The 23,855-nt window shown below is 35.3% G+C and overlaps 1 protein-coding gene across 1 annotated transcript; it reads left to right on the top strand.

Moving 5' to 3' along the window:
* Nucleotides 1-21,691: 21,691 nt before the first annotated feature.
* On the top strand, nt 21,692-22,198 carry LOC137812975 (uncharacterized). The gene has a single exon (XM_068615241.1). The coding sequence runs from the start codon at nt 21,692-21,694 to the stop codon at nt 22,196-22,198; it is 507 nt and encodes a 168-aa protein (XP_068471342.1).
* The last annotated feature ends 1,657 nt before the right edge of the window (nt 22,199-23,855 follow it).

The raw sequence follows: 23,855 nt of genomic DNA, 5'->3' as shown, positions 1-23,855 counted from the left end.
AAGCTGGATTGGGTTTTAATCCACAAAACAAACAAGATAGATTTTCAAAATCATTTTCGAAAATGCCAGAAAAACAATCGATTGGACCATCGAAACAACCGATTGTTACATGCTTCTATTTCATGAAAATAGGCCATTCTGTGAGGTTTTGTAAAATCAGAAAATATGTTGTTCCTAAAGGTCTTATGAAGTGGATTCCTAAGGGTAATAAAGCTTTAATTGATGAGTGTAAACCAAATGGACCCACATTCATAAGGGGACCAAATCTTTGTACTTGAAAATCTTTTTTGTAGGAAATCTTGGAGGAGAGCAAGCAACTGTGGTACTTGGATAGTGTATGCTCCAAGCACATGACAGGGAACAAATCAAAGTTCCTGAGTATCTCCTTTAAGCAAGAGGGTCATGTCACCTATGGAGACAACAACAAAGGAAGGATTCTTGGGAGAGGATCCATAAGAGACAAAGACATCTTGGTAATCCATGATGTGCTTTATGTAGAAGGCCTAAAGCATAATCTGCTGAGCATAACCAACTATGTGACAAGGGATATCAATTGATGTTCAAGTCAAACACATGTGAAATCTGTCTACCCAACACCAAAGAGGTAATGCTGGTAGGTAAGAGAGTTAATAATGTGTATCTTCTAGATATCTCTTCACCATGTTCAATTGGATGTCTTCTGTCCAAGCAAGATGAATCTTGGCTTTGCCATAGAAGAATTTCTCACATTCACATGAATCACTTGAACAAGCTAATTTCAAAGGATCTTGTGATTGGGCTGCCAAAACTTAAGTTTGAGAGGGATCACATTTGTGAAGCATGCCAAAAAGGAAACAAGTGAAAAGTTCTTTCAAAATTAAAAATGTTGTTTCATCTTTGAAACCTCTTGAACTTCTTCACATGGATCTCTTTGGACCCTCAAGAACTATGAGTCTTGGTGGAAATTATTATGCTCTTGTTATTGTTGATGACTATTCTAGGTACACTTGGACTCTTTTCTTGGAATCAAAGAGTGATGCCTTTTCTGCATTCAAAAAGCTAGCAAAAAGGTTGAAAAATACAAAGAACAGAAACATAGGTTCTATTAGAAGTGATCATGGAGGAGAATTTCAGAATGAGAAGTTCAGCAAATTCTGTGAGAAGATGGGAATTCTGCACAACTTCTCTGCTCCAAGAACACCACAACAGAATGAAGTGGTAGAGAGGAAGAACAGGTCTCTTGAAGAGCTAGCAAGGACAATGCTTAGTGAATCATCACTTCCTAAGTACTTTTAGGAAGATGCAGTGAGCACCTCATGTTATGTGATGAATAGGGTGCTTATAAGGCCTATTTTGAAGAAAACTCCATATGAACTCTTCAATGGAAGGAAGCCTAACATCAATCATCTCAAAGTCTTTGGCTGCAGTTGTTTCGTTCTCAACAATGGAAAGGAAAACTTGGGAAAGTTTGATGAGAAAGCGGACCTTGGTATCTTCATAGGGTATTCACTCACAAGTCATGCATATAGAGTCTACAACAAGAGGTTGATGACTGTAGAAGAATCAGTTCACGTTGTCTTTGATGAGGTAGATCGTAGAATCAATCAAATCCCAAAGACCAGTGCTGAAGAAGATGAATAGAGCATCAGTTTGGAGAAGCTGGAAATCTGTGCAGAAAAAACAACCGGTTGATTCGCAGAAACAACCGATTGAAATTCTGCAACAGAGTGAGTTGCCCAAGGAGTGGAGGATTCCTAGAGATCTGTCAGTGGATAACATCATAGGGTAGATAAAGGAAGGTATCTCCACACGTAGCTCCATCTCAAACTTCTGCAGGCACACAGCTTTTGTCTCTCAAATTGAACCAAAGTCAATTGAGGAAGCTCTCAAGGATGAGAAGTGGGTTGAAGCTATGCATGAAGAGTTGAATCAGTTTGCAAGGAATGAGGTATGGTTTCTTGTCCCTAAAACTAATGAAATGAATATTATTGGTTCGAAATGGGTTTTCAGGAACAAGCTAGATGAGGATGGTGTGATCACAAGGAACAAAGCAAGGCTAGTTGCCAAAGGCTACAATCAAGAAGAGGGTATAGATTATGGTGAAACCTTTGCTCCTGTTGCTAGATTGGAGGCTGTGAGGCTGCTGCTGGCTTTTGCGTGTATGAGTGGTTTCAAACTCTTCCAAATGGATGTCAAGAGTGCCTTCTTGAATGGCTACATCAATGAGGAAGTCTATGTAGATCAACCACTGGGCTTTGAAGATCATAAGTATCCCAACCATGTCTTCAAGTTGAAGAAAGCTTTGTATGGACTGAAGCAAGCTCCAAGACAGTGGTATGAGAGGCTTAGCAACTTCCTGCTATCTCATGGATATGAAAGGGGAATGGTAGACAAGACTCTCTTCATCAAGAAGTCAAATGCAGAAATAATTCTTGTGCAAATCTATGTTGATGATATCATCTTTGGTGCTACACAAGATAGTTTGTGTGAAGAATTTGTGGTTGCAATGAAAGGTGAGTTTGAAATGTCTATGATGGGAGAACTGTCTTTCTTTCTTGGATTGCAGGTTAAGCAAACAAAGGATGGGATCTTCTTAAGTCAATCAAAGTATTGCAAGGAGATTCTCAAGAAATTTGAAATGGAGAGTTGCAAAGAAGCAAGCACTCCAATGCCATCAAGCTGTTACATGGATGCGGATACTGCTGGAAAGGGTGTAGATCAAACAAAATACAGAGGATTGATTGGATCTTTGCTTTATCTAACAGCTAGTAGGCTGGACATCATGTTTGCGGTGTGTCTATGTGCAAGATATCAAGCAAATCCTAAAGGGTCACACTTCAAAGCTGCAAAAAGAATTCTGAAATATCTCAAAGGAACATCATCTGTTGGATTATGGTATCCTTCTCACTCTCCGATTCATTTAATTGGTTATTCAGATTCTGACTTTGCAGGTTGCAAGCTAGATAGAAAGAGCACAAGTGGCACTTGCCACCTTCTTGGCTCAAGCCTAATCTCATGGCATAGCAAGAAGCAAGCCTGTGTTGCTCTCTCTACTGCTGAGACTGAATACATTGTTGCTGGAAGCTGTTGTGCACAGATTTTGTGGCTCAAACAACAACTTGCAGACTTTGGATTACAAATCAGCAAGGTTCCTTTGATGTGTGATAACACAAGTGCCATCAATCTTACCAAAAATCATATTCAGCACTCAAGGACCAAACATATTGAGATAAGGCATCATTTCATCAGGGATCATGTAAACAATGGGAACTGTGAAGTGAAGTTTGTGGAGACCAAACTGCAATTAGCTGACATCTTCACAAAACCTTTACCAAAAGAGAGGTTTTTCTTCTTAAGAAATGAGTTAGGTATCCTTGATCTTAATAATCTCTCCTAAATCTGTTTTGATACATGCTAAAGTTTATTTGTGAAGACAAATAGGGGGAGAATTAATTGGTTCTTGTATATCTTTATCTGATACTGTATAATCTGTTAAAATCTCTGATATAAAAGTGTTTTCTGCTGCTGCTGATAAAAACAACCGATTGTTTCGTGTAAACAACCGATTGTTTATCATGTTTTATGCTTTGAATATATAAAAATCTAACCTGCTGCTGTAAGAAGCATTGGATAGTATAAATGCTATTTTTGCAGGTGATCCTACCGGTTGACCTGAGTGCAAGAGTCTTGCCACGTCAAAGGTTTCTCCTTCTGGATCAGCTTCGCACCACGTTAGCCTCTGTCCTTCACGCCTCAATTCCTCGCAAGAACCTGAAGAAAACAGAGTGGCGCCGCTGCGGCCGATCGCGCTCCGACGCTCAAGTCAGTGACGGAATCACCAAATACTAAGAGAGAATATCTCAACTCAAGGAACCGTGCGCAGTGAATCTCTGTGTACTCGAAAGTATTCTCAAAGCGTACTCAAGTGTTCTAAAAAACGTACCTCAAAGTCTGTTAAGAGTTCCTTATATACCTGAGCACTTTCTCTCTCCTAACGGTTATACCTCTGGTCACATGGCTCGCATCCAGCTGTACACGTGTCGCCATCTGGAGCCCCCTTCTACTTGAGCGTCACTTCTACTCTTCCAGCTATTCGACTAAGTTACCCATACAAGGAGTAACTTGGTGCACAACTTTCCTTGGAGCGCGATCCTTTAAGTGGCGAGTACGGGGTGTCACCTTGCACACCTTCTCTGTGGTCTCGCTTGCCGTTATCTCAATCTGCTTCACTTGCACATTATGCATGTTCTGGGAAGCCGTTCCCTTGCCTCGACCTCTGGCTAGGGAATGATCATCTGATAACCTCGTCTTCCGTACTTGTACCTCTTGAAAGCCTTAAGCAAGCCTTCCTGATCTTTCGGCGATGTGCCCCTTTCGGCGGTCTCTAACCACCTGATCTCCTAGTACTCATGTATGGCGATTATGGCGCGACTCTGGCGACCGCCGGTTACACACGCTAGAGATCGGAGAATGCCAACTCAACGATTGGCGACTACACAGACTTCCCGATGTACTTCCCTTCTGTCAGCCAGGTGTTCCGTTCAACATGCCTACATTATCGCTTGCTGCCACGTCATCACTTCCGATTACCTGATCGGTACAACAGGTATTGCTTCAGATTCAATTAGATCAAACACAAGCACCAGGGATTTGTCTTCATCAAATAGGGGGAGATTGTTGAACCAAGTGGTGTTCAAGATTTGAAGAATCCAAACCCTTTGAAGGATGTTGAAGCCTTGGTTGTGCTTGCTGTTGCTGTGCTGATTTAGTTTAGTTCTGGGGTAGTTTGAGTGTTGTAATCCACCTTTTGATTGAATCTAAAACATAGGCATTCTCAATCTTTGTGAAAGTAAAATGTTTTTCAAATTAAGTTAAAACAACCGATTTTTTTGTCGAAACAACTGATTATTTATACTTAGATGTTTTGAGAAAAGATTGAAAACTGTTTTTCAAATGGTTGAGCTGTTAAAACCAAAACAACTGATTGATTCGAGGAATCAACCGATTGTTTGTTTTGGGACCATAACAGAAAAACTGTTTTATCTTTGACTGAGCTTTAAATGATTTAACTGCTTACGTTCCAGTCATTAAATGCTTTGACCAATCTTTAAATGTAATTTAAGAGTTTGTTAAGATTTGATAACAAACAACATCTTTGAATATACTCAGAAAAACAGTTTTGAGTAACAAGATTTTGAAAAGATTTTTTGAGTTTTTCAAAGACCTGAGATTGCTTAGAGTTTGTGATTGATCAAAGTGTGTGAAATAGGATTCTGCTTGTATTGATTTCAGATTATCTTCTGTAACAAGTGTAATCCTTGTACTCTGCTGAACAAGTTTCGTTTCTGTGTTTGCTGAGATTGGCTGTGTGTTCTGGAGGGGATCAAGATCAACAATCTTAGTGTTGGTGTGTTGGCCAAGAAGAGTGTGTCTTGAGGTGTTCAAGGTCACTTTCTTGGTTGTGGTGTAAGTGATCAAGTTGTGATTGCTTAGTGGATTTCCTCAGAGGGTTTATGAGAAGACTGGATGTAGCTCTGGATTTGGAGTGAACCAGTATAAACATCTGTGTGCAATCTCTCTATCCCTAACTCTTTAAATTCAGTTTTGTTATTTGATAACTGGTATAAACAACCGATTGTTTTTACTAGTGTTGTGCCTTTTGCTTTATGTTTTGAAAAACTGATTTCTTAATCAAGGTTTTCTTGAAGTAATTTCATTCAAGGCTGAAAAGTGTGCGAAAACTCTCTTTAAACAATCCACCCCCCTCTAGTTTAAAGCCATATATTCTAACATCCCAATCGTAGAATTCACTAAGTATAAGAATATGTACAATAATTTGATTTGATTTGCATGAAAATTAAATAAAAGCAAAGTAAATGATTGAAAGATCTCAATTTAGAAAATTGGGAATGGGGTTAATCCTTCTCACTCATCTGTAGTTTACAATATATTACATTTCCTCTTTATTGATATTGATGCACATATAAAAATCATTCATATTGTTTCCTTGCATAAAAATTGTTAAGAAATTTTCCTATATATCAATTCCTCGCATATTTATAAAAACTTCTTATCATATGAACATATGTTATGAAGCAATTAACATTTCAAATTTATTCCTAGTATCCAAATATTTTAAACATTATCATTTAGGTCAAATGCTTATAAGTACTTTCCAGTAAAATCTAAGGACCAAAATTATGAATAAAGATTCAAAATTTAAAAATAAAATGATAATACCAATCATCAATCAAGAACAAAATATTATAAATAAATATCATCTTAATACATAAGTGTTTGAGCATATTACTCCCAGTCCCAAAGGGAAGAATTAGCCTCTCATATTGGTCATTCAAGCATGGAAAGCAAGAAAAAATATCCATGGTGTTTTTTCTTTGACGGATTCCTCTAGGGTTTTATATCTCTCAATATCCTCCCAATGATGTTTAGGGTTAAACCTCACGCCTTTTATTTAACCTAATTGGGTTTGTGTTAGGTGACATCTCGCTCAAGTGAAATACTGCTTGTTTAAGCAAGTTTTACGAGAAAAAACTCAACTGTATTGCAGTGAACTCGCTTAAGCGAGCCTTGGGCGAGTTCTTCTGGAGTAATCTTGCTTGGGCGAGTTTTCAATGCTCTAATTTTTCTTTTCATCTTTTCTTTAACTTGTCCATTTTCCGTTAGCCATTTTATCTCCATCATTCCCTAGATTCCTAAAATTAGCACAAATATGGGAATAAATCATTTTTATTCATTTAATAATCCAAAAATATGTAAAAAGGTTCAAATTCCTAAATTAGAGGTAGAATTATAACTTTTTTAACAATTAAAGTCCAAAAGTGCCTATCTTTTTGCATGAAATATTACTAAATTATGGCATTTATCAACTACCACTAAGGCCTTAGAGATGAAACTAACATTCCTCAATCTGATCAATATCCATCAATTTACAACAATGGACCACGAGGATCCGTATACACATTTATCTACATTTTATGAGTTGGTGGGAACAATGAGCTTTCAATAAGGTGATATAGAATCTGTTTATTTGCATTTTTTCCTTTTTCATTGTTAGGAAAAGCAAAAGAATGACTCATATCCCATCCAAATCAAAGCCTCACCAGTTGGAAAGATGTAGAGGAGAATTTTGTATAGAGATTATTTCCACTATTGCGCTACATCAAAGCAAATTTTGATATTTCTATGTCCGGACAAGGATCATATGAAGCCTTTTGTGAATCATGGGAAAGGTTCAAAGTGGTGTTGAGAAAATGCCCAAATCACGGGTTTGAAGATATTGTACAATTGAACATCTTTCATAATGGCCTTAGATTTGACACAAAAATGCTTCTAGACGTTGCAAGATGATGGTTATCTATGTAGAATAGGCGACAAAGATTATTGATGCATTGACATTAATAGACTATCAAGCCCAACATGATAGACAAGTTGTTTAGAAGAAAGGGTTGCTTGAGCTTAATAGTTCAAATGCAATTCTGGCTCATAATAAAATTTTGACACAACAAATTTGTTGATTTCACAAATGTCTAAATTGTCGCAACAATTACTAGCAATGCAGTCTTCTCATACTCAACCAATAAGGTGTGATTTTTGTGGAGGTGATAATCTCAATGGTCGTTCTTATCAAAATAATCCATTTGAAGCATAAGTCAATTATACGAGTAATCATGGAAAACAAGGTGGTTTCTCCAACAACAATAATTATTTGAATAATATTTCTTAAGGTTGGAGAAGTAATCAGAACCAAGGTTTTGGGTAGAAACAAGATGTTGGTCCATCTAACAGGCAAACCCCTTTTCAACAACAACCATTCTATCCTTCAATTCAGGAGAGAATATTGAAGGATACCTTGGAGAAATTCATGCAAGCTTCGTTGTCCAATCAGAAGAATATTTAAGCTTCAATTAGAAATTTAAAAACACAGGTGGAACAAATTGCTAAATAGTTGGTAGATCGATAAAGTGGTCCATTTTCAGCTAACACACAGACCAACCCCAAGGAGCATTGCAATTCAATTACCACTAGAAGTGGTATAGTAGTAGGAGAGGGGATTAGTGATAATTTAGTTGCTGATGAAGAGAGAAAAGATGAGAATGTGGAAGAGAAAAATGAGTGTGAGGAGGTAAAGAAGAAAAAAGAAAAAAATTAGAGAAAAAGAGAAAAAGAAAAAGAGAGAGATGTTCCCATAAGGAATATACCATATCCTCATGCTCTTTTAAGAAGAGATAAAGAGAAGCAATTTCTATATTTCAACATAAGAATTTGCATATTAATATTCCATTTGAAGAGGCTTTAAAGCAAATGTCGACATATGCAAAGTTCATGAAGGAGTTGCTGACAAAGAAAAGGAGATTCATAGAGGAAGAAACTATAGAGCTGGAGGTCGATTGCAGTGCTATTATTTAGAAATCCTTGCCCTTAAAATCCAAGGATCCAGGAAGTTTTACTATCCCAGTAACCATAGGTGTTTTATATGTGGACAAGGCTTTACTAGATTTGAGGGCTAATATCAACTTAGTGCCTTTGGATTTGATGAAAAGGATAGATGATTTGCAGGTTAAGCCCACCAGGATGACACTATAGTTAATTGATAAATCCATTAAGTATCCATATGGTGTGGTTGAAGATGTTCTTGTCAAGGTGGACAAATTCATATGTCCTATGGATTTTGTTGTGATGGCCATAGAAAAAGAGAAGGAAGTGTAAGAATGTATGGCTTTAAACTAGAGGGGGGTGAATGGTTTAAAGAGGATTTTTGCAAACTTTTAAGTCTAGAATGAAATTACTTCAAGAAACACTTGATTAAGAAATCAGTTTGCCAAAACACAAAGCAAATAAGCACAGCACCAGAAAAACAATCGGTTGTTTCGCAGAAAGCATCGGTTGTTTATACCAATTTACAAATACAAACTAAAATTAAAGAGTTAAATGATAGAGAAATTGAACACACAGGTTTATACTGGTTCACTCTTAACCAAAAGCTACATTCAGTCTTCTCAGAAACCTCTGGGGAATCCACTAAGCAATCAACCCTAGATTATTTACAACACCACCAAAGAAGTGACCTTGATCCCCTCAAGACACACACTTCCTTTGGCTCAGCACAACACCACTAAGAATGTTGATCTTGACAACCTCAAGAACACACAACACTTCTCAGCTTCACACACAGTTTCTTCAAAGTACAAAGGATTACACTTGTTACAGAAAAGATTTGAAATCAATACAAGATGAAAATCCTATATCACACTCTCTTTGATCTAAGCAAACTCAAAGCAATCTCTAACTCTTTCAAAAGAAAAAATTGTGAAAAACTCAAATCTGTTTTTCTTTTATCAAATCTCAGTTGTTTGTTACATAATCTGAACAAACTATTTATTGCATTCAAAGCATGGTCAAAGCATTTAAAACTGGAGCGTAATCTGTTATAAAATCATTTAATGCCCAGTCAAAGCACAAAACAGTTTTCTGTTATGGTCCCAAAACAAACAATCGGTTGAATGCTCGAATCAATCAATTGTTTTGGTTAGACAACAAGTCAACCATCAAAAACAGTTTACAACCTTTCTAAAAACACCTAAGTATAAAACAATCGATTGTTTCGACACAGGTTGTTTTTCACTTAGTTTGAAAAACACTTTTCAATTAAAAGGTTTGAAAATGCTTATGCTTTGGATTCAATCAAGAGTGGATTCACACATAAAATCTACCCCAAATCCTATCTAAAGACAGCTCAGCAACAGCAAGCACATCCAGCTTTTCATCAACCTTCAAGGGGTTTGGATTCTTCAAAGATTGAACACACTTTATTCAACAATCTCCCCCTATTTGATGAAGACAAATCCCTGGTTGCTTGTGTTGGTTTTGATTGAATCTGAAGCAGTACCTGCAAAGACAACATATATACAATCCAAAGCTTCCTACAACAACATGTTAGATTTTCACATATTGAAAGCAGATTTCCAGACAAACAATCGGTTGTTTACACGAAACAATCGGTTGTTTCTATCTGCATAAGCAGAAACAGTTTTGATATCAGAGATTTCAGCAGTTTTAAACAGTTTCAGATAAAGATACACAAGAACCAATAAATTCTCCCCCTATTTGTCTTCACAAATAGACTCTAACAGTTTTTAAAACAGATTTAGGAAAGATTATGAAGGTCAAGGATACCTAACTCATTTCTTAGAAAGAAGAACCTCTCTTTTGGTAATGGTTTTGTGAAGATATCAGCTAACTGCAGTTTAGTCTCAACAAACTTCACTTCACAGTGCCCATTGCTTACATGATCCCTAATGAATTGATGGCGTATCTCAATATGCTTAGTTTTTTAGTGCTGAATCTGATTTTTGGTAAGATTGATAGCACTTGTGTTGTCACACATCAAAAGGACCTTGCTGATTTGCAATCCAAAGTCTGCAAGTTGTTGTTTGAGCCATAGAATCTGTGCACAATAGCTTCCAGCAGCTATGTACTCAGCCTTAGCAGTAGAGAGAGCTACACATGCTTGCTTCTTGCTATGCCATGAGATGAGGCTTGAACCAAGAAGGTGGCAAGTGCCACTTGTGGTTTTCCTATCTAGCTTGCATCCTGCAAAATCAGAATCTGAATAACCAATTAAATGAATGGGAGAGTGAGAAGGATACCATAACCCAACAATTGATGTTCCTTTGAGATATTTCAGAATTCTCTTTGCAGCTTTGAAGTGTGACTACTTAGGATTTGCTTGATATCTTGCACAAAGACATACTGCAAACATAATGTCCGGTCTACTTACTGTTAGATAGAGCAAAGAGCCAATCAAACCTCTGTATTTAGTTTGATCTACCCATTTTCCAGCAGCATCTGCATCCATGTAGCAACTTGATGGCATAGGTGTGCTTGCTTCCTTGCAACTCTCCATTTCAAATTTCTTGAGAATCTGTTAACAATACTTTGATTGGCATAGAAAGATTCCATCCTTTGTTTGCTTAACCTACAATCCAAGAAAGAAAGACAATTCTCCCATCATAGACATTTCAAACTCACCTTTTAATAGATTTGCACAAGGATAATTTCAGAATTTGACTTTTTGATGAAGAGAGTCTTGTCTATCATTCCCCTTTCATAGCCATGAGACCGCAGGAAGTTGCTAAGCCTTTCATACCAGTGCCTTGGAGCTTGCTTCAGCCCATATAATTCCTTTTTCAGCTTGAAGACATGATTGAGATGTTGATGATCTTCAAAGCTCGGTGGTTGATCCACATACACTTCCTCATTGATGTAGCCATTCAAAAAAGCACTCTTGACATCCATTTGGAAGAGTTTAAAACCACTCATACATGCAAAAGCCAGCAGTAACCTCACAGCCTCCAATCTTGCAACAGGAGCAAAGGTTTCACCATAATCAATGCCCTCCTCTTGATTGTAGCCTTTGGAAACTAGCCTTGCTTTGTTCCTTATGATCACACCATCCTCATCCAGTTTGTTTTTGAATACCCACTTCGAACCTATGATGTTTATCTCAGCTGTTTTAGGGACAAGAAACCATACCTCATTCCTTGCAAACTGATTTAGCTCTTCATGCATAGCTTCAACTCATTTTTCATTCTTGAGAGCTTCATCAATTGACTTTGGTTCAATTTGAGAGACAAAAGCAGTGTGCCTGCAGAAGTTTGAGATGGAGCTACGTGTAGAGACACCTTCCTTTATCTGCCCTATGATGTTTTCCACTGACAGATCTCTAGGAATCCTCCATTGTTTGGGCAACTCACTTTGTTGCAGAATTTCAATCGGTTGTTTCTGCGAATCAACCGGTTGTTTTTCTGCACTGATGTTCAGCTTCTCCAAACTAATGTTCTGCTCATCCTCTTCAACACTGTTCTTCGGGATTTGAATGCTTTTGTGATCCACCTCATCAAAGACAACATGAACAGACTCTTCTACAGTCATTAGCCTTTTGTTGTAGATTCTGTATGCATGACTTGTTAAAGAGTAGCCTATGAAGATACCAAGATCAGCTTTTTCATCAAACTTCCCTAGGTTTTCCTTTCCATTGTTGAGAACAAAACAACTGCAACCGAAAACTCTGAGATGATTGATGTTTGGCTTCCTTCCATTGAAGAGTTCATAAGGAGTCTTCTTCAGAATTGGCCTAATTAGCACTCTATTCATCACATAACAAGAAGTGCTAACTACATTAGCCCAAAAATACTTAGGAAGAGAAGATTCACTTAGCATTGTTCTAGCTAGCTCTTCAAGGGACCTGTTCTTCCTCTCTACCACACCATTCTGTTGTGGAGTTCTTGAAGCAGAGAAATTATGTAGAATCCCCATCTTTTCACAGAACTTGCTGAACTTTTCATTTTGGAATTCACTTCCATGATCACTTCTTATAGAGCCTATGTTGCTGTTCTTTGTATTTTGCAATCTTCTTGCAAGCTTCTTGAATGCAGAAAAGGCATCACTTTTTGATTCCAAGAAGAAAGTCCAAGTGAACCAAGAAAAATCATCCACAATAACAAGAGCATAGTAATTTCCACCAAGGCTCATGGTTCTTGAAGGTCCAAAAAGATCCATGTGAAGTAGCTCAAGAGGTTTTAAAGAAGAAACAACATTTTTTATTTTAAAAGAACTTTTCGCTTATTTTCCCTTTTGGCAAGCTTCACAAATATGATCTTTCTTAAATTTGAGCTTTGGTAGCCCAATCACAAGATCTCTTGAAATTAACTTGTTCAAGTGATTCATGTGAATGTGGGTAATTCTTCTATGCCAAAGCCAAGACTCATCTTGCTTGGATAGAAGACAATCAATTGAACATGGTGATATCTAGAAGATAAACATTATTGATTCTCTTACCTATCAACATTACCTCTTTAGTGTTGGGGAGACAGATTTCACATGTGTTTGTTTTGAAGATAACCTGATATTCCTTGTCACACAATTGACTAATGCTCAGCAGATTGTGCTTTAATCCTTCTACATAGAGAACATCATGGATGACCAAAATATCTTTGTCTCCTATGGATCCTCTCCCAAGAATCCTCCCCTTGTTGTTGTCCCCATAGGTAACGTGTCATTCTTGCTTAAAGGAGATGCTTAGAAACTTTGATTTGTCCCCAGTCATGTGCTTGGAGCACTCACTGTCTAGGTACCATTGTTGCTTGCTCTCCTCCAAGTTTTCCTACAAAGAAGATTTTCATGTACAAAGATTTGGTCCCCTTATGAATGTGGGTCCATTTGGTTTACATTCATCATTTGAACCTTTACAACACTTAGGAATCCACTTCATAAAGCCCCTAGGAACAACATATTTTCTGATTTTACAGAATCTGACAGAATGGCCTCTTTTCATGCAATAGAAGCATTTAACAATCAGTTGTTTCGATAGTCCAATCGGTTGTTTTTCTGGCAGTTTCGAAAATGACTTTGAAAATCTATCTTGCTTGTTCTGTGGGTTAAAACCCAATCCAGTTTTTCCAAAAACACAGTTTTGAGATGCCAAGACATTCTCAAAGTTGGATTGACCTTTAGAAAGCTTGTCCACAGTTTTAACAAGATAATGGACTTTCTTTTCAAGATTTTCGCAATTTTCACAAATAAGAGTATCACACTTGCAAAAGGAGTTTTTGTAAACTATTTCAAGGTTTTCAAAATCTGTTTTTGAATTTTCCAATTCCTCTTCCAGTGTTTTGACTCTGTTTTCAAGCCAGCTATTCATTCCCTTTAACCGATTGCTCAAGAGGGCCAATCGGTTGGCTTCTTCATGTGTTTCTTGAAAGGCTCGAAGCAATTGACTGTAATTTTCAGAGTTAGAGGAACTTACACTACTTGAGTCATCTTCCTTTTTGGCCATAAAGCAGAGGTTGAGGCCTTTTATGTTTTGCCTTCTTTTCCTTCGTGCTTGACTTCTTGACCTTACTTCCTTTGTTTCATTGATGTTCCCATGAGTAGCTTTGAGTGTGTCCCACATTTCTTTAGTAGTTTTGCATTTTGATATCCTGAAAAAACTCATTAATATCTAGTGCATAAGCTATTATGTTTTGAGCAGTACAATCAAGCTTGGCCATCTTACATTCTTCATTGGTCCATTGGGACCAAAGTTTTGCAATAAAAGAACCATTATTTTTAAACTTTGGAATGAAAAGACCATTCTCGATTGAATCCCAAATTCCTTGATCAATAGATTCCATAAAGATTTTCATTCTAGCCTCCCAATACTTGTAATTCAATCCACAGAATAAAGGTGGTTTGTAGATTGAAGCACCTTCCTCAAAAGATAGTTTTTCAGTCATAGAAAAAGATTTTCGGATCAAACTTGATTAACTTTCAAGGACCAAGCTCTGATACCAATTGTAAGAATGTATGGCTTTAAACTAGGGGGGGTGAATGGTTTAAAGAGGATTTTTGCAAACTTTTAAGTCTAGAATGAAATTACTTCGAGAAACACTTGATTAAGAAATCAGTTTGCCAAAACACAAAGCAAATAAGCACAGCACCAGAAAAACAATCGGTTGTTTCGCAGAAAGAATCGATTATTTATACCAATTTACAAATACAAACTGAAATTAAAGAGTTAAATGATAGAGAAATTGAACACACAGGTTTATACTTGTTCACTCTTAACCAAGAGCTACATCCAGTTTTCCCAGAAACCCCTGGGGAATCCACTAAGCAATCAACCCTAGATTACTTACAACACCACCAAAGAAGTGACCTTGATCCCCTCAAGACACACACTTCCTTTGGCTCAGCACAACACCACTAAGAATGTTGATCTTGACAACCTCAAGAACACACAGCACTTCTCAGCTTCACACACAGTTTCTTCAAAGTACAAAGGATTACACTTGTTACAGAAAAGATTTGAAATCAATACAAGATGAAAATCCTATATCACACTCTCTTTGATCCAAGCAAACTCAAAGCAATCTCTAACTCTTTAAAAAGAAAAAACTGTGAAAAACTCAAATCTGTTTTTCTTTTATCAAATCTCAGTTGTTTGTTACATAATCTGAACAAACTATTTATTGCATTCAAAGCCTGGTCAAAGCATTTAAAACTGGAGCGTAATCTGTTATAAAATCATTTAATGCTCAGTCAAAGCACAAAACAGTTTTCTGTTATGGTCCCAAAACAAACAATTGGTTGAATGCTCGAATCAATCGGTTGTTTTGGTTTGACAGCAAGCCAACCATCAAAAACAGTTTTCAACCTTTCTAAAAACACCTAAGTATAAAACAATTGGTTGATTCGACAAAACAACAGGTTGTTTTTCACTTAGTTTGAAAAACACTTTTCAATTAAAAGGTTTGAGAATGCTTATGCTTTGGATTCAATCAAGAATGGATTTACACATAAAATCTACCCCAGATCCTATCTAAAGACAGCTCAGCAACAACAAGCACATCCAGCCTTTCATCAACCTTCAAGGGGTTTGGATTCTTCAAAGCTTGAACACACTTGATTCAACAGGAGGTTTTTCTGATACTAGACAAACCTTTCATGAAAATTGATAAGGTTATTATTAATGTTGATGGAGGAAAACTTAAGGTGAGAGCTCAAGATTATGAGGTGATTTCAATGTTTTTGAGGTTTTGCAACATTCTAATAATAGGAAAGATTGTATAAGAACATATGCATCAAAGGAAGCCTTTCCTGGAACTAAAAAGCAGTTGCACCCTTCAAATATTTTAGAGAAAGTTATACATCATTGTACTCCACAAACAATTGAAGAGAAGAAAAAGCCTGTACATGAATGTGTGGAAAAGGAACTCACTACTAATTAGTTATATGCATCATGCATGAAGGAGGAAGACAAAGTCCACCAGGATGCAATTATAATGAAAGATGACTTTAAACCTAGTCAACCTATTATGTTTAGTAGCTATAAGTTAAAACTCCTACCTAGAAGGTTAAAGATAAAATGGGCAATTTTGTGGGTTATCAAGGAAATTAGGACTGATGGAACTACTGAGCTTCAAAATCCATACTCCAAATGAATTAAAGTTGTAACCAGGAAAATGTTGTAACAAAAGGCTTATCCATTGTGATTGAAACATGCATCAAGTTATTTGATGTTAAACAAGCATTGTCTAGAAGGCAACCCAATATGTTTTTTTAGATTATTGTTTATTTTTTTACTTTATTTTTAGCTTTGGTACTATTTCATAAGTTCCATATTATTTTTAAAAAATTGGAATTTTGGTGTAGAGAAACTCGCCTAAGCAAGATACAACTCACCTGAGTGAACCAAGTGTTTTAAAAATGGTGCTCTTTGTTGTAATCTCGCCTTGGCTAGATTTCACTTACATAGGTATCATGTTAGCCTCGCTTAAGCAACAATTACACGCTTAAATGAGTTTCACTGCCAGCATTTTTAAAAACACGAGAAAGAGCCTTTTTTTTCAAATTTCAAACTAGTGTGTTTTCTCAAAACCCTAACTGCAATTTTTCTCTCTGCCCTAGTGATAAATATTCAAGTTTTACTCTTCCAATTCGAAATTTCTTTCTTAATCTTTGCCATGTGAGTGTTCTTACCCGTACTTTGTGCTTTAATTTCTATTTAGGACTATAGAATATTATTCTTGATTGCATTTTTGGTAGTTTAGGGGTTTTAGGATTTATTGTTATTATCCAAAATTTGTGGAAAATTTTGATTATATATTAATTGGTGAGTGTTCATTGAATGTTTTTGATGATTTTGGATGGTTAGTTAGGTACCATTTACACATTAAATTAATTTTTAGGGATTCTCACTAAGTGTTTGATAAAATACTTACACTACAAAAAATCGTGTATAAAGTGGCGGTTTTAATATGACAGTTATTAAAAACCGCCACAATTAGCTGTATAATACGACAGTTTCGTAGGTGACATAATGTTCCTTCGAAATGTGGCATTTAGAACCGTCATAACCTTCGAAATAAATTTTATCCCACTTTTCGTTCCCTCCATAACCTTATTTCCCAAAGTTTTTTGTTTTCGTTTTCCCCTCTTTCAGTCTTCGAAAATAAACCAGTTTTACTCTTGGAAATGTACCTCTCAATCTTCACGTTCCTCATTCAATGATCCTGTAAACCCTCACTCTGACCCTTCTCAGCCCTATTTCGTAAACCCTCTCTCTCAACCTCATCACAATCGTTCCTCTCCCAGCCCCATTTCGTAAACCCTCACCCTCATTCTCACTGCAACCGTTCCCTTCACAGTTGTGTTTCGTAAAACCTCACTCACCGCAATCGTTCTTCTCGCAATCATTCTCACCGAAAAATTGTTCTCGTAACCCGGTACGTCGTTGACAATATGATTCTGTGTGTACACATGTTTGATGATATTTTGCTTCTCTGTAATTATTTATATTTCTTGTTTCATTATAAAATTAAAATCACTGTGAATTGGGAATTTCGTTTTGTTGTTAACGGGAGCGAGAAATGGAGTAAACAATTAGTTCAAAGTTTTCATGTTTTTGTTGTTCAATTTGGAAATATCTTAACTGTGGTATCCTGTTCATCCATCATCACCGACAATAATTGATTTTGGCTGTAAAGTAATCAATTTAGCGTGGTTCCGTCAATGCTATTGATCTTTATCATGAACCAAACTAATGGTTTCTCACTTTTTCTTAAATTTTTTTATTACTGCATTTATGATTCTATTTGATGGACTTATTTTTAATTTAGTTGGAGTTATCCATTTCAACGAGCACTTATAAAGCATGTTGTTCCTATCTGGATGAGTTCTTTACAGAATTTTTTAACTGAAATAAGTTATTTGGGGGCTTACTTCAAATGCTAGAAATTCATGTTAATGATTAAGGCTTTAGAAAGATTATAAGAAGGGTTAGTTGTTTTCATAATTATTGATGATTAAGTGAATTGTCAAAACTCCATTCTTGCTTACTTTGAATTCTATCAAGTTTCATTATTTTTGGGTCTCCCTATTTCTTCAAACTTTTACATTCCAACTAATAATTTTTAATATCTATTATTTTTTTATAACTAAAAACCCTCCGTTACAAACTTTAGAAAGGAAGGAAACCACCTTTCTTTCAAGGTTTGTACTCTATAGTTATGCCACTTTCATTTTTCTTATGAATTCGTCCACTACTATCAAATTAATGATAAATCCTTTTTTTATCAAAAGCTTACTTGCTCTTATTAAAATTGTGGTCCCTGGGTGTCCTTTTTGTTATTTTGTTTCTAGTTTTTTTTTTCATTTTTTATTTGAGACATAATATTGATTATATATAGTACTTTCATTTTCTATTTTTCTTAAGCCTTTTTATTGGGATCGGGTTCTCTATGAAAATTGGGAACAAAATTGATTGGAATGGAATATTGATAAAATAAATATTCCTCAAGGTGTTCATCCAAATGCTTTGAAGCATTTTGTAGTCTGCAAGTCTGGAAATAAAACTTACTTACATTTTCTACTTGAATTAGCAGTTATTTATACATGGAAAGAATGAATCTATTTCCCATCCCAAAACACTTATCTCATGAGTCTATTAATATTCTTCTCACCTGGCCAAACAACTTATGCATTTATTTTTCTGTAAAATGAATTGCAGGGCTATAGTTGATCATAATGAAGGCAAAGACGTCACTTCTACTGTTAAGAACATTCAGGTATATAGTTATTGTATGTATTGCTTCAGTTGTTATCTATCTTGTTATTAAACTGCTACTTAAATGCTCTTGGTTGTATGCCTATACTATATTCTGGGTGATGCTTGAGTGACAAGCTTAAAAATGTTAAAATTTAACTCTATAATCCATTTGTATTGTTTGTGTATGAATATTTGTAATGTTGGATGCAGATTTATGCTCCATTTGAAATCCCAAATAAGCTAAAGGTTGCTTGATTTTGCTATGTAAGCATAAACAAATATTTGATTTATTCATTAAAGTATTGTTTAATCTTTTGGGAATATTAATTGAATAGATGAGTTCTTAGCGTGATAGATTGATGAATTAGGATGAGTCAATACTATAAATGCAGGTTGGCCATATTACTTTTAAGTACTATTTTATATGTATTAATGCACTAGCTACCTTGATCTAACCTTTGCACATTGTGTACCGCAGGCTTCTCAAGTTCTTCGCATAATAACATTTTATTGTACACAACTTCCAGGTCCAAACTACCACTGCCTTACTTCTCTTAACTTGTGTGAATAGCATATATGTGCAACATCTTTTATACATTTATTTTTCATTGATTCTTATAATTTTAGTCTATTTGATTATCATGCAAGGGTCTAATCTTGCCACATTACTCATCCATATAGTGTCTTTGATTATAATATTGTTTTCATTTATATTTTAAAAATTGTCAATTAACTCTAAATATATTTTAACTTATTCCAGGCACAGGATGTTGGAAGTGGTGCTTTATCACCAAACCATAATATAAGATCAAGTCGAGGCAGTAAGAGAAATTAGGATTGGGAGTTTAGTTGTATTATGTTTAGAACGTGAAACAATTTATATTTTGACAATTTAATTTACTTGTTGTTTGGATTAGTTTGACATTATCAACTTTGTTCTCTCAAAGTCATATTTTGATTATTATATTTATCAATTTTAATTATATTATGAAGTACAATATTATTATGAAATTAGTTTATGTTATAATTTAATTATATTATGAAACATAACTGTGTACTGAAGTTTAATTATAATATGAAATTAATTAATATTATGAAATCAAATTATAAAATAGAATTAAATAAATTATTAAAAATATTAAAAATAAAATTAAATATTTAATATTCGAATTATAACAATTATAAGGTGTATTATAAATGTCATACTATCTTGTATTAAGTGGCGGTTAAAAATGTCACTATTTACATTAGAATTGATTTACCTAGTTTTTAAATTACGACATTTATAACTGACGTCAATTACACGTTTAAAACTGCCACTTTATACAATGCATAATATGGCGTCTTGTGGCGGCAAGAATTCTGGCGATACGCGGTACCGCCACAGACGTATAATACGGCAGTTAAAAACGTCAGTTTTTGCAAAAATAACCGCCGCATTATACACGTTTTTTTGTAGTGTTATATGAAAGATTTTTGCAAATTCTATGAATTGGTTTAAAATTTTGGTGCATATCCTTGGCATGTAATAGTATTTTATTGCAACAATATGAGAGTTGAATTTAAATGGTGATTTTTTCTTCTCATGACGTTTATCTATGACAAAGTGATGTGTTTGAAGGTTTTTATGATAATTATAGTGTTTACTGAAAAGAATGGGCTATGCAAAGAGCACTACAACACAAACAGCAAAAGGAAAAAGAGTTAGGATTGACTCCAATTCTCTCGAACCTCCAACAAGGAATTGGTCCGGTGATAGGGAAAAGAAATAAAGATATGAAGAGATTAAGAATTCGACTTTTATCATGGAAAGATGACTAGAGTTGGAACGAGAAAAATATGATTTATTTTTAGATAGGTGGCAAAGAAGAAATTGGATGAGATTGGCAGAGCCTTTGACAAAGTATTAACCAGAGGTAGTGTGTGAGTTTTATGCTAATGCTTTGACTAGAGGGCAAGGTGTAGAACATGGGAGCTTTGATGTTTCAAATTTATGACGAAGGTTGAAGCTATGCTGCTTTTCGTTTGAGCTTAGTCTACGTTCTTTAGAATTCTTGTAAAGATCATTCATAGTCCCTTGCACAAGCTAGCTCAATCTATTTTAAAAGAGAAAAGTATTTTTCTAACCAAAGAGAAAAACAACCGGTTGAAACCATAAAATAATCGGTTGTTTGTCACTTAGCTTGTTTGAAGGTTTTAAACTTGTTTTTCACTAGGTTAAATAACTGACTAACCAATTCAACTGGTTAAAATGACTTTTCAACCGGTTGATTGTGACATTTCATACTAGCTTTTCAAAAACCTATTGGATTTGTTTTCAGTTGGATCAAAACTGTTTTGGCTCATGATTGACTGCCTAGAACGGCTAGTTTTAAGAGATATAAGTATGGCTTCTGTTTTGAATTCAAATATAACATGTAAACACATTTACAATGAGATTGAAATCATTTTTTTATAAGAGATTCAAGTCAAGTTTTGCAAGATTTCTAAATAGTTGTGCACTGGTTCAAGGGTTGATCTTCGGAGCCCTTTGATTCTTGTAAATTCATGTGTAATATGTTCCTTTCATGATTCTTGTATTTGTCCTTTTATAAACTTTTGAAGTGTGTGAAAACCTGTAAAGTCAGAGGATGTTCTGGCTAAGGGTGTGTGTTTAGCAAAGAGGGTGAGTGGTTCTTGTGGTATCAAGATCAGCTCTTTGTGATTGTGTGTATTGTAATCTGGGATTGGTTACTAGTGGAACCAATGGTTGTTCTGGGAACTGGATGTAGCTCAAGGTTGAGTGAACCAATATAAATTGGCTGAGTAATCTCCTTATAAACTGTTTGATTTAATTCTGTTTTTGCTACTGCCATAAACAACCGATTAAGACGAAGTTTCAACCGATTGAAATTCTGCAAACAGATTCTTTTACATTTTTTGATTGGCTTCCTTAATTGGTTTTTTTGTGATTGTTGATAAAAGCTTCATTCTTATTCAATCTTTGAGAAAATATTTTGACAAACAATTCAACCCCCTCTTGTTTAAGCCATGAATTATAACAATTTGTATCAGAGCTAGGTTCTTGGAAAATACTTAAGTTCTATTTTTCTGAAAACTGCTTTAATGGATGACAAATTACCTTTTGGGGAAGGTGGTTCCATAAACAGACCACCACTGTTTTGTGGTGTAAATTACCAGTTTTGGAAAGTAAAGATGAAGATCTTTATGCCTTCGACAAATAAAGGTATTCGGGAAACAATTGAAAATGGTCCCTTTATTCCTCAAGTTAAAAGAGATTATGTCTTAATTGATAAGCCTTCATCTGAATGGACTGAGGCTGAAAGCAAGAAAGCAAAATTTGATTGGATTGCTAAAAACATAATAACCTCTGCTTTGAGTTGTGATGAGTTTTTCAGGGTATCACAATGCACTTCAGCAAAGGAGATGAGAGACATCCTTGAAGTCACACATGAAGGAAAAAATCATGTTATGAGGGCAAGGAAGCATGCTCTCATCCAAGAGTATGAGATTTTCATAACACAGAAAAGGGAGACAATTTGTGATGCGCAGAAATGGTTTTCCCACATTGTGAACCATTTGATGAGCCTTGGAAAGAACTTTGACAAATAGGAGTTAAACATCAAGATCTTGAAGTGTCTTGATAGGACATGGCAGCCAAAGGTCACTGCCATTTCAAAGTCAAAGGACTTAACATCCATGACAGTTGCTTCTTTGTTTGGTAAACTAAGGGAGGATGAGCTTGAGATGAATAGGTTGGTTGTCCAAGAAAGTGACGACAAACACAGCAAGGGTATTGCACTTAAAGTTGGCAACCAGAAAAAGGAACAAGACTCAAGTGATAGTGATGAAGATACCATGAACTTGCTGTCAAGAAAGTTTAGCAAATTCTTGAAAAAGATTAAAGGCCAAGCTTCAAAGAGGTACAGTTTTAAGAAGCCAAATGACTTTAATCTTAACAAATATACTTGTTATGGTTATGGTGAACAGGGTCACATCAAAGCTGAGTGCCCCAATAATGAGAGCAAGGAAAAAGATAATTTCAAAAGTGAAAGAAGAGGAAAAACCAAGAAGGCATATATAACATGGGATGATAATGAGATATCCTCCTCTAGCTCTTCAGAAGATGAAGAAGCAAACTTGTGTTGGAAAAATCTAAAGTTTATTTTGAGAACCAAGATTTGATTTACAAGAACTCTACTTGCATGTGTAACTCAAAGTTTTGTGAAAATTGTGAAAATCTTGAAAGAAAGATTCACTACCTTTTGAAAACTGTGGATAAGCTTACAACTGGAAAATCCAACTTTGAGAATGTTCTTGCATCTCAAAATTGTGTCTTTGGAAAAGTAAGCTTAGGATTTTATCCACAAAGCAAAGAGAATGGAATTTCAAAACCTTTTTCATCAGTGTCAGAAAAACAACCGATTAAAAGAACGAAACAACCGGTTGTTACATGTTTTTACTGTATGAAGAGAGGTCATTCAGTTAGATTTTGCAAGTTTTGTAAATCTCTTGTTCCTAAAGGTATCTTTAAATGGATTCCAAGAAATTTTGATGGTTCCAAGGTTAAATCTAAAATGAAAGGTCCCAAGTTCTTTAAGGGAATAAATCTTGTGATTTAACAAGCTTTTCTTTGCAGATTTTTAACTCCACATGAAGGGTCAGTAAGATCATGATCTCATGAAAGCAAATTTGCAAGACAATGCCTTGTTCTGATATTATGTACTGCTTTCATATGTGTACTTTAAAATCTTGAAGAATAACTCTTTGTTCTTCCCAATTCTGAATTTTCATTATTTTGTTTTTGGATTATATTTCCTTTGTATTCCTTCTGTTTCTATATAAATCTATGTGCCTTAAAACCTGAATGCTTGTATATTCAATGGTTGTTAAAAGAATTTGGTTTTCTCAAATTTTTTCACCAATTGCAGAAATTCAACTGATTGTTTCTTTGAAACAACCAATTGTTTCAACTCTGTCAGCACTGGTAAAATATGTTTTTGATTCAATGTTCTTCAAATTGATTTTCTATTCAAACCCAGTGATGTTTGTGGTCAACAATGCTTTAATTACATCCTTGAATACAAAGTATCTCTGTAATAATTGCTCTTTATGAATCAGATTCCTCTAAATCTTGTAAATTAAAACTGCTTTTAAAGTTTGGTCAGCATGTGTTTTCTTTACTTTCTGTTATGACTAAAAAAAACTGCTTTATGGTTCTAATTTGATTCTCTTTTATGTTTTAAAAACAACCCACTAAATGTCAACT

The sequence above is a fragment of the Phaseolus vulgaris genome, chromosome 10, assembly GCF_000499845.2.
Source record: "Phaseolus vulgaris cultivar G19833 chromosome 10, P. vulgaris v2.0, whole genome shotgun sequence".
NCBI lineage: Eukaryota > Viridiplantae > Streptophyta > Magnoliopsida > Fabales > Fabaceae > Phaseolus > Phaseolus vulgaris.
The sequence above is the reverse complement of the archived record's forward strand: the minus strand, read 5'-3'. Positions and strand labels throughout refer to the sequence as shown.